The following is a 13,881-nucleotide window of genomic DNA, read 5'->3' as shown; positions in this document are numbered from 1 at the left end:
AGTTTTTTTACAAAAGTGACAAAAAGTAATTTTGAAAACAATATATTGCAATAGATATTTAAAAATACAATAAAATGTAAAAAAGTCTCCATCGCCATCGCTAACAAGTGATGTGCATGCGTTCCGATAAATTAGTGGTGTGTTTAATAGAATGTCGATAAAATAAAATTCTCAAGATTAAAAAACAGGGCATTATTTTTTTACTGATTTGTGTTCAGTATCAGTATCATAGTTACCTCTGTAAATGGCAAGAATGCAAAGTAACACCCTGTATTTCAAGAAGGTTGCGTGTTCTCCGTCTTATGCAATGATTTCTGGCTCACAGTTTGGAATTTTAAATAATGAATAAATAATTTCAGAATTATTATGTAGGTATTATTAACCACTAAGACATTGAGGGACGCTTTACGATGATAAAATTGTTCCTCTCAAAATTCCTCGCCTTTTTGACCTGGACATTTTGCGATCAGATCATTTTACGATCTGGACATTTTTCAACCACTGGACAAGTGGACGTTTTGCAACTTGGACCTTCTGCACCTAAACGGCGTACTTTTGTCAAAGTAAGTATGCATAATATTTTACGAAATCTGAATGTCATGGGCCGATCGTTGAATTGGACACATCGTGAATTCGCGATATGCCCGGAAATTATTTTATGCCGACACTTCATGATCTGCCCATCTTACACTAGCCATGTTTTTTTCTTATTTTCTTATTTTTATTCGCTGCGCGCGGTTTCAAAATTGGCACACGTGGATAATTTGCTTTGTTCATAGAAAAATACGACACAGTTTACTACAAAGCTTAATAGACATGGTACGCGAAAATAAGCCTTTTAACCTTTAAAAAATAAAATATGGGCACCCGCGAATTAGATTTTCAATAATAAACGCGAAAAATAGTACGATTAAACCACTAGATCCCGTCCAGTCCTCTTTTTTATTAGGATTATTGCAAACAATAATGCATCACTAAATACTGTAATTCGTACACGTTATCCCAAAATTTTCAATAATTAGCATAATATTTTTCATAATAACATCAAATACATTTTAAAACATACTTTTCTTGGGTGCGTGCATAAAAACACTAAAAAGTAAGTGTGGTTTTGCCGCCAACAGAAATACGTAAATAGATTAATGAAAAATATAATACAATTCTAAATATAAAAGTAGGTACTGCACGCAATTTCATTTTAAAATTACCACGTTTGCCAAAATGTAGAGATACAAATGATGTCGAAATGCTTCAGGTGGTGGTTTGGAGGTAGCGTTTATTTCGCGCTTCCTTTATGTATTTGGCTGGCACTACCATACGTCTAGTAAAAGTAGCTTACTTTGGGACTAGAAAGTAGTTTTAGCTTAGGTTGGTTCCAATATTTAATCATACAGGTATTGCTCTTCATAAATACTTCACTTAATTAGAGTCTGTAGTGTTGATTGCAATAGGGTAAAAAGGGCCGCAAGGAATGTACTAATTAACATTCGTGTTAATAATTATAAACAAACTTGAATTATGTATTATAGAGGAATAGGAAATTACCTGTTGATACGAGTTATTAACACGGTATTACGACCTATCTTACATTAACAACAATATATGAGAGAGACTTGAATGATGAATTAATCTAAAAGCTCTTCCAATTTTACCTAATTTTTCAATTCAAAACACAACTTTTAAATAGATATCAAAGATGAAGATAACACATCTTCATTATGTATTTAAAAGTAGTGTTTGTTATATACGAGTTTCAGTTTCAGCAACCGTGACTTGAAAGTATGCGACAATTATTTTATTCTAAACCGCGATTAAGCGCTGCAGAACCGTCCTTTATCAGTCACGCTACTGTTGCATCGAACGTTCGCTCGAATCCAAGCCACCAACGTCGAAGAAATAAAGTTGCAAATTATTAACCGTTCGTTATGGTCGACTGTACTGCATCGCCAGATAAAGGATTTGCAGTTTGTTTACAAGTTGCATGGGTGGTGCGGGACCGACCGGGCGGGGCGCGTCAGTCAGTGCGCGCGCGATGCGTTCGCCGGTGCACGCGTGCACTACAGCAGCGTATTAGTATCTCGCCGGGCCAGCTTGTCATGGCCAATTGGTCGGTGATGGATCGCGAGTGGCCATTTAACCAGTTCGATCCCTACCAATTCCCCTGCGACCAGTACTACCAGGAGAACCAGCAAGCGCCCCCATGCAACCCGCCGGCTCAACCGCCTCTACCAACAATGCCGCCGCCGCCGGCGCAGACTTTCCAGGCTCCTTCGCCGGCTCTTGCTGCCCTGCTGCACCAAGACCAGCCTTCCACTTCCAGAGGCCTCCCGTACCCTAACATGCCACCACCACCGCTGCCTCGGGGGTATGTACTTACGACGGAATGCGTATTAACTATGAAGTAGTAACTCGATGCGAATGATGGGCGAGTGAGCTATGCAGTTATCACCCACGTGTTTTTCTCGACCTGGCGCATTTTGCTAATAGAGTAGCAATTCATATTATTATGATTCTACCAACCGGCCTAGAGCATTGTTTTATGTTCCTATACTTAGAAACGATTTATGTATTTTTCACACAATGTATTTCATATTTTATTTCCAGTAAACAAAACTAATAATTTATACATAGAATTTGTGAACCGGAGTGAATACATAGAGACCCCTAAAATATTGTATTTTGTATGTGTTTCATTATCATATGCATAAGAGGTTTTGTATAGTGCCTATTGTCTTTTTATGAAAGAAAAATGTATGAGGTATTGATATACCCATTCAATTTTACTTCAATGTTGTATGATCATGATAATGCATGAATATACAGTGTGTCCGGCTCCGGGCATGTAGTGATCAAACTTTAAGGGTGAAATCTAGGGACAATTTTATCGATAAAATCACTTCGGGGCTTGACCCATTTCTCGCAAAATTACAAGGATTTAAGTTTTTAATTTTTAGTTTTCACCTCTTCCTTCAAAAACAAGTGAAAGCGTGGGTAGGTTAACTTAATAAGCAAATATTTTATATCACGCGATAGCCAATAAAATTATATATTAGTAGAAGTAGAAAACACACAAGTTTTGTACATTTTATGGGAGTAAAAATGGATTTAATTAGAAAAATACATGACTTTTTCAGTTATTTTCCAACACAAGAATAACCAGGTTGTTAAGGTATGTTTTATTTGCATTGTATTATTAGTATTTGAGCTATTTTACAAAACGAATGTAAATTTATTAGTGTACGTTTATTATTTTCGAAGCTATTGTTGAACAAAGATAACCCTTCCCAGCGGTTCCATAGGGCCATTACATGCAAAAATGCACCGACTAAAAGAATCGCACAACCTACTCCGACTACATGACTAGCCGCGCTATGGAACCGGCTGGGAAGGGGTATCTTTGTTCAACAATTACGTCGAAACTAATAGACGTAGACTAATAAATTTACATTCGTTTTGTAGAGTAGCTCAAATACTAATAATACAATGCAAATAAAATATACTTTAACGACCTGGTTTTTCTTGTGTTGGAAAATAACTGCTATTGCTATTAGCTGTGGAGTTCCAAGACTGTGAGATGTGTTCAAGAGCTTGCTCAAAGTGTCGCTGCTGCTCTTGTGGTTGTTTGAGCCTCACGTCCATCTCAGTAGCAACTGTCGAAATGTCCGTCAATGCCACTCTTGAATTCCGAGTTATAGCAGCGGAGTATGCAACAATAGCCATTCGAATACAAGAATGAAGAACATAGATCCATTTGTAATTTGACTCTGGAGTTCGTCAATCAGTTGGGGCGCATCATCTTTTGATATGTTTATTAGATGTTTGTACTTATTGAGGAGGTCCTTTCTATTGTCATTGGTAAGGATGCAAATATTATCCAAGACTAAGGATTCTCTCATCAAGCAAGTCTTCAAGCTGAAGCCAATAATTCTCCAACTCTCCTAGCAGTTGCCATACTCCTTGAACTTCAGGACTAGATTTAGATGGTCCTGCCACGGGTAGAGGGGCTTGAGAGGTTAACTCATCTTTTATCATCTCTGATTCGTGCTCATCAATTCCAAGAGACTCGATGCCCAGTAACTTATTCCCGGCAAGATCGACCATCTTCACCGCCTTTGTAATAGGCAAGGAGCACTGTGATTTTTTGATAAGTCGAGGCATGCTCATGTGCTCTTCGTTGCTGGAACATCCAATAATCCTGTAAAACCAAAATTTTAGCATTATTTTATATTAGGCTATTAACAAAATCTGCTGTAAACTTGTAAATTACTTGACGTGTTTATCTGACTGCCTACGCGTACACTTAAAAAACGTAAACAAGTAAATAAATCTAATTTACTATTAGTACATGTACGAGTAGGTACATATACACATATTTATGATATCTTTACGTAGTCAGACGAGTAAAACATAATTTACAGTAATAAATGAAATGTTTTACACACGGAATTGATTTTCAACTTGTGAGTTATATGCCATCTTATTTTTTTATAATGAAAACAAGTCTTATCATAAACAGTAAATTATTACAAGCGCATTATTACTTCAAGAATTTCAAACCGAACCGCGACGTCACTTATCAGCCAAACCTTGAATCGGCTATAACTGGTGATTGGGAACGTATTATATTTTTATGTAGAATTATTTTTGAAAAATACTTTAATTATGTCTTGTTCTATTATACTCGTATTATGACTTTTAATCTTCAAACTAGTTGACAATGGAAAACTACATACACATTAACTTCTGGAGCAAAACCAACTTGTCTTTTAAATATGTTTCCACCATAGAACCACATGCGTCTACCAAAAGATTTTCAAGCAAGGATTACTTACCTGGCTTTTTGTGACCATCTACCCTTCCAGTGACTAATACAATCGAGAGCATCGAGATAGTCTAAGATATAACAAGTTGAAGTTAGTTTAAATAGTGTAAAAAGAACTGAAGAGTAAAAAGAAAAAGAACTGCATTCAAAGATTTTTGAAATTTTTTCGAAAATTTACCACCATAGAGTACAATTTTCTGTAAACAATTAAAATAATTTGAGATTTTATGGTTTTCCTTTCATTTAATTTATTAAGTTTGTTAGAGAGATTTCATCCTTATACTTAACCCTAACGATCGATGCAATAAAAATACAGGGTGTAATTTTTAACAGATTTTAGTTGGTTCGATTCCCGGGTGTGGCAAGCATATTTTTGGAAATCTTTGAATGTAGTTCTATTTCTATTCAAAAATAAAGGAATGTTTTCTTTTAGTAATATTTTCTATCTACAGTATTAAGAGTACTTTCCCTCCAGGTGGCATTACAAAATTCCACCCTGTATATAATCAGTACGTAATATTTTGTATCAAGTTAGATATAAATGAAACACCTGAATATGTTAATTGTAATCGCTTCGTCGAATTAATTTTATTCCCATCAGATATAGATTATATCTAATTTTCGCACCCCTTTATCTGCAAAGAACAACATAGTAGCGGTGTCTATTCTTGACCGTTCTGCCCGCATTTCCTTCTAAGAATAATTTCTAAAGAGTAGTTATGAGAGATTTATCCCTGTCTTGGATGCGTCCTCCATTTAGCATCCTGTTGAGATGCCCCTGTCGTTCAATTGTCGACGGAAAACAAATAGACATGGAAGATTAATATGACAATACATAAGGTAAAGAAGTGGTCTAGAGAAAAACCAAGTGATTTTATCAAAGGAAAATCTGGCACTTTTACCACTATCTATAGAAATAGCAATACAATCTGGAAAAAATCTAGCAGAAGAAATGTCTTGTCCCTGTCTCATCAAACATTTTTTTATACAATTATTCGTTATAAATAAGTTTATCTCTTGAATTTTAGTTTTATAAACTGACAAAAAAGACTAGAAACATCATGTCAAATACGAGTACTTAATTAAATTGGAAAATTATGAAGCTATTTCCGGAAAATTTTCATTTTTAGGGTTCCGTACCTCAAAAGGAAAAAACGGAACCCTTATAGGATCACTTTGTTGTCCGTCTGTCTGTCTGTCAAGACCCTTTATCTCAAGAACGCGTGGACGTATCAAGCTGAAATTCACATGAAATACTCAGGTATATTGTCCCTTTAAGCTGTGAAAATATCAAACTTCTAAGCCAAGCCAATTAAAAGATACAGCCGATTATGTCGATATTTTCAACAAATTTTCGACACTCGCAAAGGAATCAAAACCTACAGGATACTTCCCGTAAACTCAGAATCTTGAAATTTGGCATGAAGCATTGTCATATAATGCAAATATAGGAAAAATTGCGAAAATCACATTTTTTTAGTTATACAGGGTGTCCCAAAAACAATGGATAACCCTGTAACCATCGTTAGGCCTCGCCATGATCTCCCTAACGTCCATTTTTGACCCCAGTAAAAATATCCACCGATTTCAAGATTTTTAAGTTTTTGTGCATTTTTAGAAAATTGCCACCTGCGATTACTTTTTCTCATGCCATTTCTACAAATGAGGATACTTTTCAATCTAGTTTTTTTCCTTATCACAAGGGATAGTTGGGCTATCAAAAGAAAAGATTAAAGTTCAACAAACTAGTTTAAAAGTATGAAAATTTTAAGACATTGCAGAGAAGAAGAAAAAATTAATTCATTGTCTTGCACTTTTGATCAGCCATCGTGTAAAATAAATGTAGGAAGACCATCGTGCCCATTACCTTAAAAACTTCCTTGGTTAATTGAGATTCTAAAAAGGTATCACAAGCCTATGTATCCTGTATTATTTTTATCTTATGGCTATTTGAATAGCAACTACACTCGCGAGCAAAAGTATGGATTCACTTACATGAAGTTGTTTCCACGCGATCTTGTTTACTAACGAATTTGTAAGTAACAAAAAAAGTGGCACCATATTAAAGATCAAACTTTTAACTTTAAATTGATACCAAATTCATTTAAATCACACCAGTATTTAAAAAGATATCGCGGTTGATGTGAAGAAGTAAGGAAAAAGACATGTATCAACTGTTTGATACGTCGCGAGTTGCAGCCTTTTTACCCCTTAATAAAAGCACGCGTTTTCGGATTTTTGCTTTCACACGTTGATCTACACACATCTCCGCTTCTTTTGACACTTTACCTGGGATTCTACACCTTCAGAAGCAGCACAAATCCGTTGCAATATTGCAAGAAGGGATCAACCAGCGGGCTGTCGCACGTGAGCTCCACATAAGCCAGTCCTGGGTTTCGAAAGTTTTAGGACGCTTTCGGGAGACTGGTGGCTTTATCTCGAGACCAAGTTCTGAACAGCGCCGGTGCACATCGCAGAGGGATGACCGTTTTTTTTATGTCAACCCCTCTATGAAATCGTCATTTGACTGGTATCAAAGTTCAGCAAGAGCTCAAAAATGTTCGTAGGATAGCTGTTAGCAAGTGGTCAGTTCGTCTAAGATATAAGCAATAGAATTTGACTCAAAAAAGGCCTGCCACAGGCTCGAAACTGACGGTAGGTCACCGACAAACACGCCTTTAATTTGTTCGCACACATTTTGATGGGAAGGTGAGTAATGGAGGTGAGTTTTGTTCTCCAAAGAATGCAGACTGTGTTTGCAGTGCAGCAGTCGAAGAGATCGGGTCTTTAGGCGGCCTGGGGAGCGATTTGTGCAGTGCTGGGGCGCTGAAACAGTGATTTATGGGGGTGGCTTGCTCGACTTCCCATCGAGATGTGTACGAGCAAATTGAAAGCGTGCTTATCGGTGACCTGTGATCAGTTTCGAGCCTGTGGCAGGCCTTTTTGGAGTCAAATTCTATTGCTTATATCTTAGACGAACTGTCCACTTGCTAACAGCTATCCTACGAATATTTTCGAGCTCTTGCTGGACTTCGATACCAGTCAAATGACGATTTCATAGAGGGGTTGACATAAAAAAACGGTCATCCCTCTGCGATGTGCACCGGCGCTGTTCAGAACTTGGTTTCGAGATAAAGCCACCAGTCTCCCGAAAGCGTCCTAAAACTTTCGAAACCCAGGACTGGCTTATGTGGAGCTCACGTGCGACAGCCCGCTGGTTGAGCCCTTCTTGCAATATTGCAACGATTTGTGCTGCTTCTGAAGGTGTAGAATCCCAGGTAAAGTGTCAAAAGAAACGGAGATGTGTATGAATCAACGTGTGAAAGCAAAAATCCGAAAACACGTGCTTTTATAAGGGGTAAATAGGCCGCAACTCGCGACGTATCAAACAGTTGATACATGTCTTTTTCCTTACTTCTTCACATCAACCGCGATATCTTTTTAAATACGGGTGTGATTTAAATGAATTTGGTATCAGTTTAAAGTTAAAAGTTTGATCTTTAAAATGGTGCCACTTTTTTTGTTACTTACAAATTCGTTAGTACACAAGATCGCGTGGAAACAACTCCATGTAAGTGATTCCATACTTTTGCTCGCGAGTGTAGTATGAAAACTGCAAAAATGAGTGTTTCTCGTAATAGTTAAATTAGGACTGCATTTAATGCCATTAAATACAAATGGATACTTTTTAGCGTAGGAATTTAAATAAAGCAACATTTTATCATCATCATCATCATCATTTCAGCCGTAGGACGTCCACTGCTGAACATAGGCCTGTACCCTAATGATTTTCATAATGACCGCTTGGTAGCGGCCTGTATACAGCACCTTCCTGCTTATCTTTATGAGGTCGTCGGTCCATTTTGTAGGTGGACGTCCTACGATGCGCTTTCCGGTACGTAGCCTCCACTTGAACCCTGCTGCCTCAGTTCTGCGAACTACTGTGCCTTGCCCTTTGCCACTTCAGCTTGCTGATCCGTCGGGCTATGTCAGCGACTTTAGTTCGTTTACAGGTCTCCTAATTTCTGATACGGTTTCGTAAAGAAACCCGAGCATAGCCCCTTCCATAGCACGCTGTGCAAAAAATCCACGTTTCCGAGCCGTGTATCATCACGGGCATCTGTCTATAGGCACATTTATAAGGTGTAAAACAAAAAATAAGTAATCACAAAAACGCAGAACGGACGGCCAATGGGGCAACAGGGTTCAAGTGGAGGCTACGTACCGGAAAGCGCATCGTAGGACGTCCACCTACAAAGTGGACCGACGACCTCATTAAGGTAAGCAGGAAGGTGCTGGATGCAGGCCGCTACCAAGCGGTCATTATGAAAATCATTGGGGTACAGGCCTATGTTCAGCAGTGGACGTCCTATGGCTGAAATGATGATGATGATGATGATAAAATGTTGCTTTATTAAGATTCATACGCTAAAAATTATCCATTTGTATTTGATGCCACTATGCAGTCCTAGTTTAACTATTACGAGAAAAACTCATTTTTGCAGTTTTCATACTATTTGCTATTCAAGTAGCCATAAGATAAAAATAATACAGAATACATAAGCTTGTGATACCTTTTCAGAATCTCAATTAACCAAGGAAGTTTTTAAGGTAATGGGCACGATGGTCTTCCTACATTTTTTTTACACGATGGCTGATCAAAAGTGCAAGACAATGAATTAATTTTTCCTTCTTCTCTGCAATGTCTTAAAATTTTCATACTTTTAAACTAGTTTGTTGAACTTTAATCTTTTCTTTTGATAGCCCAACTATCCCTTGTGATAAGGAAAAAAACTAGATTGAAAAGTATCCTCATTTGTAGAAATGGCATGAAAAAAAGTAATCGCAGGTGGCAATTTTCTAAAAATGCACAAAAACTTAAAAATCTTGAAAACGGTGATATTTTTACTGGGGTCAAAATTGGACGTTAGGGAGACCATGGCGAGGCCTATCGATGGTTACAGGGTTATCCATTGTTTTTGGGACACCCTGTATAATATAATAAAAATATTTTAATAAAATGAAACTTACTACCTTATTTCTCACGAACGAATAAAGGTATCAAATTGAAATTTATGCCAAATACCTAGGTCTATTGTCCCTTTAAGCAGTGAAAAAATCAAACTTCTAAGTTAACGCGATCAAAAGATACAGCAGTTTATACCGACACCTTAGACGAATTTCCGTCACACGCTAGGGAATCAAAACCTACAAGGTACTTCCCGTGAACTCAGAATCTTGAGATTCGGCACGAAGCAACGTTATACAGGGTGTTTCTTGTAAGGTGTCAAGCCGAAGGCAGGTGATAGGTGAGGACTAGACCTATCGATTTCACCCCCATGTATGTTTTACGATTTTTCATAGTTTAGAAGTTATCGTTAATTTTGTGATTTTTTCAAATTGTATGACCTAGTAGGCTTTAAATTTTTTTATCTTTTTTTTGGGTCGACTTTTCTCAGATTTCTTTTTTTTGACAGATTCCCTATTAATTGCAGATTTTTGAAAAAAATAATCAACTTCCTATCTTTGATGCAAGATACAAAATTTTTGCTAGAAACATAAAAAATATGCTTTTAGCGGAACATTCTAAAATTTTCAACTTAAAAGTTTAAAAAAAAAAAAGAAATTCCATAGGTCCAAAATAATTTTAAAAACTGCGCAGTTTTCTGAACTTTCATAATAACACAAAAAAACATGTACTTAATAGGCCATTATTTTCTGTAATCGCTCCACTCAAGTGGCAAGTTGGAGATTCCGTTACATGTTTTTGACTTTCTTAGGACTAAGTAATGTTTGCAATCCCTTAAGTTTACGTTATTTAGAATACATTTAGAGACAATATCTGAAAAGAACATTTTTTATCCACAACGAGGAAGCTCTTTCCCTTCATCTGGTATCAAAAAAATACCATAGGGAATATGAAAATATTGATGAACTGCGGACAAAGCTGACTGAAGCACAAAACCAAATTAAAATGAAGAAGAAGGTTTTTTGCGTCGTTGTCGAATGTGCATTCAGGTCAACGGCGGACATTTTGAATATTTACTTTAAATTAAATCATTACACCCATTTTTGCTCTCTCTCTCTCTCTCTCTCTCTCACACACACACACACACACACACACAAACACACACTCACACACAAACACACAAACACACACACACACACACACACACACACACACACACACACACACACACAAACTCTTTCCCTTTCTCTCACACTAATATGTAGGTATATCGAATTTAATCGTAAAGTAACAAAAACCACTGTGGTCTAGTGGTAAGGCCACCTATTTAGGACAGCCAATTCCTCTGTGGTTTAGGATTCCGAGTGAAGCTCGCTGATCATCCATCAGTTTCCATCAGGTCAGATGAAGGGCAAGAGATTCCTCGTTGTGGATAAAAAAATGTTCTGTTCAGTTATTGTCTTTAAATGTGTTCTACGTAACGTAAACATAGAGAATTGCAAACATTAGTTAGTCCTAAGAAAGTCAAAAACATGTAACGGAATCTCCGACTTACCACTTTAGTGGAGCGATTACAGAAAATAATGGCCTATTAAGTACATGTTTTTTTGTGTTATTATGAAAGTTCAGAAAACTGCGCAGTTTTTAAAATTACTTTGGACCTATGGAATTTCTTTTTTTTTTAAACTTATAAGTTGAAAATTTTAGAATGTTCCGCTAAAAGCATATTTTTTATGTTTCTAGCAAAAGTTTTGTATCTTGCATCAAAGATAGGAAGTTGATTATTTTTTTCAAAAATCTGCAATTAATAGGGAATCTGTCAAAAAAAAGAAATCTGAGAAAAGTCGACCCAAAAAAAAGATAAAAAAATTTAAAGCCTACTGGGTCATACAATTTAAAAAAATCACAAATAGTCCAGTCAAATTAGACATGAACCCTGCAATAATTCGCATACAGCTGAAAATTGGTACGAATGTTCGGAGCACCATTATGAATTAACTGTGAAAAGTCCCCATCAATCCGACATGTGCTAAAAAAAAATTCTATGTCAAAGTTAAAAAATACGGGTTTTTGAGATTTTCAGCCAAACGGTAAGTTTTATCACAAAAATATGTATGACCAGGTTTAAGACCATACAATTATCTATCAAAATTGTCTATACACTTTCTCCTAAGAGTCAGCGTTTCTGAGATTCGATGATCCGAAGAGTCAAAAAAGTGTTTTCTTCATAACGGTCTTACACATAAATCCAATGTGATATCGCCTCGTGCCTCGACTCAGCATTGTATCATGAAGTGTTGTCGACGTCGAATATAAAATGATCAACCTCAATGTCGTCTGTCATCTTTAATTATCGAAAAATGGGTGCAACTTTGACGAAGGACTGCACCGTGAGTTTCTAAGATACGAAGTTTTCGTGTCTATTAGCTTTAAGAGCTCTTATATGCACACGTCACTACTCTACTTGTAACTCTATGGTCACTCTTTTAGCTCGGTCAAGTCAGAAAATCCAGGTTATAATAATTCGCATAGAGCTGAAAATTTGTGTGAATGTTGAGAACACTATCCTTAATGAAATGTCAAAAGTCCCCAACGATCCGTCATTTGAAAAAAAAATTTACGAAGTCCAAGATTTTTGCATTTTTCCGCCAAACAGTAAACTTATCATAAGAAATGATAAGAAATAGTAGTAGATCATAAAATTATCTATTAAAAGTGTATTTGCATACTCTTAGGAAAAAGGGGTGAAGACAATTTTAATAGATAATTTTATGATCTACTATTATTTCTTATCTATTTTTATGATAAGTTTACTACTTGGCCAAAAAATGCAAAAACTTGGGACTTCGAAAACTTTTTTTTTAAATGACGGATCGTCGGGGACTTTTGACATTTCATTTAGGATGGTGTTCTCAACATTCACACAAATTTTCAGCTCTATGCGAATTATTATAACCTGGACTGTCTAACTTGGTCGGGCTAAAAGAGTGACCATAGAGTTACAAGTAGAGTAGTGACGTGTGCATATAAGAGCTCTTAAACATAATTAACACGAAAACTTCGTATCTTAGAAACTCACGGTGCAGTCCTTCGTCAAAGTTGCACCCATTTTTCGATAATTAAAGATGACAGACGACATTGAGGTTGATCATTTTATATTCGACGTCGACAACACATCATGATACAATGCTGAGTCGAGGCACGAGGCAATATCACATTGGATTTATGTGTAAGACCGTTATGAAGAAAACACTTTTTTGACTCTTCGGATCATCGAATCTCAGAAACGCTGACTCTTAGGAGAAAGTGTATAGACAATTTTGATAGATAATTGTATGGTCTTAAACCTGGTCATACATATTTTTGTGATAAAACTTACCGTTTGGCTGAAAATCTCAAAAACCCGTATTTTTAAAGTTTGACCTTGAATTTTTATTTTAGCACATGTCGGATCGATGGGGACTTTTTACAGTTAATTCATAATGGTGCTCCGAACATTCGTACCAATTTTCAGCTGTATGCGAATTAATGCAGGGTTCATGTCTAATTTGACTGGACTAAAAATTAACGATAACTTCTAAACTATGAAAAATCGTAGAACATACATGGGGGTGAAATCGATAGGTCTAGTCCTCACCTATCACCTGCCTTCGGCTTGACACCTTACAAGAAACACCCTGTATAGTACAGATAAAGGAAAAATTGCCAAAATGATAAATTTGAAGTTACATAAAATATTAAAATATTATTTTTGCTGACATGACATAAAAATTTTTTTTTAATAATTATAAACTTACTACCTACCCTTTTTCACATGAACGCGTAGAGATATTAAAGTGGAAATTGATATCAAACACTTTTTAAATCTAATTGCCTCTAAACTGTGAAAAATTCTAAATCAACGCAAAAATTCAAAACGCTGAGGTAGGTCTAGGTACCTACCTATAATCATACCGCATATTTTGAAATTCGCCACTACTCGCAACGGAATCAAAACTTAAAGACTACTACGATATCTAGTAAGTAATTTGATTTAATACGTCATAAATTGTAAACCGCTACGTTTGTACGGCGGAACCCTCGGTGTGCG

General features: G+C 36.4%; 1 protein-coding gene across 2 annotated transcripts in view; it reads left to right on the top strand.

The window, feature by feature from the left end:
- Window positions 1-2,046: 2,046 nt before the first annotated feature.
- The window catches only part of LOC135086586 (circadian locomoter output cycles protein kaput-like), a 77,203-nt gene continuing 65,368 nt past the window's right edge, over window positions 2,047-13,881 (top strand). For both annotated transcript variants that reach the window (XM_063981339.1, XM_063981338.1), the window contains exon 1: window positions 2,047-2,365. In XM_063981339.1, the coding sequence (XP_063837409.1) occupies window positions 2,097-2,365 (269 nt within the window). In that variant the 5' untranslated portion in view covers window positions 2,047-2,096. The remainder of the gene's footprint in view (window positions 2,366-13,881) is intronic.

The sequence above is a fragment of the Ostrinia nubilalis genome, chromosome Z (assembly GCF_963855985.1).
Source record: "Ostrinia nubilalis chromosome Z, ilOstNubi1.1, whole genome shotgun sequence".
Taxonomy (NCBI): Eukaryota; Metazoa; Arthropoda; class Insecta; order Lepidoptera; family Crambidae; genus Ostrinia; species Ostrinia nubilalis.
This window is presented reverse-complemented; position numbering and strand designations above follow the sequence as displayed.